At 33.7% G+C, this 3,404-nt stretch overlaps 1 protein-coding gene across 1 annotated transcript; it reads right to left on the reverse strand.

The window, feature by feature from the left end:
• Positions 1-2,221: 2,221 nt before the first annotated feature.
• LOC143558154 (GEM-like protein 7) lies at positions 2,222-3,122 on the reverse strand. Its single transcript, XM_077047048.1, has 3 exons — positions 3,008-3,122; positions 2,648-2,910; positions 2,222-2,556 (listed from the first exon to the last, which is right to left on the reverse strand). The coding sequence occupies exons 1-3, from the start codon at positions 3,120-3,122 to the stop codon at positions 2,371-2,373; spliced, it is 564 nt and encodes a 187-aa protein (XP_076903163.1). The 3' UTR covers positions 2,222-2,370.
• Positions 3,123-3,404: the final 282 nt, after the last annotated feature.

Here is a 3,404-nt window from a genome sequence, read left to right on the forward strand (position 1 = left end):
AAAATTAATCGGTAAGTTTTGGAAAGTACAAAAATTTTCTAATAAATAGTTAAATTTAAAGCCATTGGAAGTTGCTTTAGATTTGTATATTGGTGAAAAGGTGCATGAAAGCCGAAAAAGTAATAACTTTTTCTATGGTAAATGATAATCAACAGTAACTCAATTACTAATAATAAATGGTTGTAAATAACTTAGTTATTGCTATCACCCCATTGATTTTACTTGCCATTAAGTTGCTAGTAAATTACTATATATTGACCAATAGTAACTAGGATCGGTAATAAGATGTTAGTAAGGTGGATAGTCAATAAATGAAGAAAGGTTCAGTTGATGTATTTCCGAGCCGGCTAAGACTTAGCTGCGCTATACGTATGTTATGATATTATTGGTTTATTTTGTGGTTCTAGCTATTGTACTTTTCAAAAAATGATTTGAAAACGGCATGCTTATTTGGCCTTGTATGATTGGTTTGGCTTTGAATATGTCTATTTTATAAATGTCAATCCCTGTTTTTTCCAATATTTATGTTAAAATGCCTATTTTAGTGCTCTTTTTTATTTAATTTAAGTGTTTAGTTAATATTTTGGTTACTTTGACGAAACTTAATAAGTTACTAGAATAACATATGTAGTCACATTGTATTGTTAGGATCAACTTTTGATGTTATAATAACCATCCCTCCTTTTGCGTTATCTACCAACATTTGCTAGAAAGTATCTGCCATTTTTCTCGCTTTCTGCTTAATAATAACTCCAAATTTAAGATAATTAAGACCATAGTTACCTGATTCGCGGTTCGCTCCGGTACGGGTACGCGGTTCGGGTACGCAATTCGCTAACACTAACGTATTCGGTATGGAAGGGGTAGGCTCATTTCGGTACGAACCGATACGGTGTACCATGAAGTTCGGTTCGATGTACCCAAATAAAAAAGTATCTATTTATAATTTGTATATATATAATGGTAATTTAATACTTTTTATGCATAAAATTATAAGTTTAAGGATTAAATGTAAACTAATGAAAATATAGGAGGTAAATTGCTAAAATAACAAGCTAATTTTATACTTTTTAATAGCTTTTATTTAAGAGTATAAATGTCAGGGACTAAATGTAAAGAATGTTACCAAAACCCTAAAATACTTAAGACTGACGTTTAAGCCACCGTTTTTTCTCTTCCATCTTCTTCCTTCTTCTTCTTCTTCCAGTTATAATTTATTAACATTTAACTCTAAAAATGTCCATTGAACTCGAATTTCTGGACCTAATTCGCCCTAATCGTACCCCTTAATTGATAATTGAATTTCAAGACCTAATTCGGAGAACCAACAACGATCGAATCGAATTGAAATTGGATTTGGAAAACCCATATTGATCGATTGAAGCCGGGGAGCGATTTGTAACATCGAGTTCGATTGTTTGGGACAACGTACCGGAGCGATGCGGAACGTAGCGAATTCCGATTGGGTACAACACGATTCAATTCGCAATTCGTGGGTACTTTAATGAATTTGGTAACTATGATTAAGACTTGCATTAGTAACAACCAAATAAAAGGTAAAAGTTGGATCGTTGTCATTAGGAACGTCTTAAAAACTGGAACGTACCGGCCAGTTAAACCGGTTATACCGGATTTTCATAAGGCAACCAATATTTTAACCATGGTGGTTTTTCTAAATATATTGGTTTAAACCAGTAAACCGGTTTTAAATCCAAAAGATTTTTTGATATTTTTTTGCGACCCATATTTTTAAAAAATGACTTTTAACATATAGCGGATAAAATTGAAACAAGTAAAATAGGTAAACGACGATTTGCTAATCAACCAATTTTGTATCATGCAAATCCAATGTTGGTTTATTTACATCTTTTGTAATTGACTAATTTCGTATACAAAGTACAAACTTTCTATCTAACTCGATCATTATTCAAGTGTGATATTTGGTTCAAGTTTTATGTTTATTAATGTACTTTTGGGTTATTTTCTGAGTTGAAATTGTATTTATATGGAATCACACGGTAAATTATTCAGCCCGGTTGAACCTCCTGGTACATTCCGATTCAACCAGTTATACCGTTTTTGAACTAAATCCAGTGTGAGTAAGATACTGGTTTTTAAAACATTGGTCGTTAGTCCGCGAACGAAAGTATGCATATTCTCCCATACACAAAGTAGTTAATACATAATTTTTTTAGGCAAATATGTGATTTCCTGTATGTCATCCCAATAGCCAGTCATGAAGTTACATATTGTGGACAAATATATAATCCATGATCAACTAGCTATTTCATTTACTACTACATCCATGTACAAAAATGTCTTGCCATCATACTATGTACAAGCCTACCAACTATCCCTCACTGATCTAGACTAATCACTTAAGCAGTCAAGACCGAATCTCTGATGGAGGCATTCTAAGGTTTTCTTGTAGTTTGGAAAGCCAGAAAACCAAAAGCTGAAATCATCCACAGTTACCAACTCCACATACTTGTTAGATGGCCTCTTCAAGTTCATGCTTTCTTCTACTCCATGTAATTTTTTCAATGGGATAGATACCTACAAGAACAATATTTATGTCAGGATACTGCTTTAAAACTGAAACATATATATGGTGCACAAGATGTTACAAAAGAGGTTAATTTCGTACCTTATATCGGAACTTTAACAGCTTCCCTGAGGTAGAATATGTTTTGAGGGGCTTATCACTGCAAAAGCCAACTCTTTCAGTAGAGATGAAGAGTATGCCCGAGATCGCACCGGCTGTAGTGTATATGTAGCATCGGGAAGCATGTAACAATTTCTCGCCGTCCCTGATACTGAAACTCTTTCTGAAGATTTTTAGTGGTAGGATATTGGAATCATAACTCAACTTGTGTCTAATAATATCTATTAGTCTGTGTCCTAAGCCCACTGCAAAGTAAATTAAACTCTGTTAGATTAAGGAAGAGAGTAATATAATGAAACTGTTAGTTGCTACTATTAGCACAAGACGATTAATTATAATTACCATGATTTTTCGAGACCGCAAAACTCTCTTTTTCTACACCATTGATTTTTGAGGAAGTAAGAAGTAGTCCCCTTGTTGGAATGCATATGGCAGCTTCTGGGAGTCTGTTATCCATATTATTATTATTGATTTGAAGGTATGAATTAAGCTAGCTCTGTTAATGCCGAATTTATTGGGTGATGATATTTATAAGCTGATAAAGTACGTACACAACTTTTAGTTGGATGAGTCACCTATGTGTCATAGTTAATGGTGCTTTGAATGCTGGCCATAAAACTGAATATGGATTCGCCCAATTTGACCACGTTCGCTCACTTTAGAAGTTCTTAACCTTTTTCTGGGCTACTCGATCTTTTTTTTGGTGATGTCGGTCCTTCCGATAAAATTTACACATTAA

Source organism: Bidens hawaiensis, unplaced genomic scaffold (assembly GCF_021521415.1).
Source record: "Bidens hawaiensis isolate Kalapana, Puna unplaced genomic scaffold, B.hawaiensis_p1.1 tig00019341_1, whole genome shotgun sequence".
In the NCBI taxonomy this organism is placed as follows: Eukaryota; Viridiplantae; Streptophyta; class Magnoliopsida; order Asterales; family Asteraceae; genus Bidens; species Bidens hawaiensis.

Coding starts and splice junctions, on each gene's coding strand:
- LOC143558154 (XM_077047048.1), bottom strand. CDS start 3,122: ATGGATAACAGACTCCCAGAAGCTGCCATATGCATTCCAACAAGGGGA. Junction 2,911..3,007: donor TGCGGTCTCGAAAAATCATG/GTAATTATAATT, acceptor TTTACTTTGCAG/TGGGCTTAGGACACAGACTA. Junction 2,557..2,647: donor TGTTAAAGTTCCGATATAAG/GTACGAAATTAA, acceptor TTGTTCTTGTAG/GTATCTATCCCATTGAAAAA.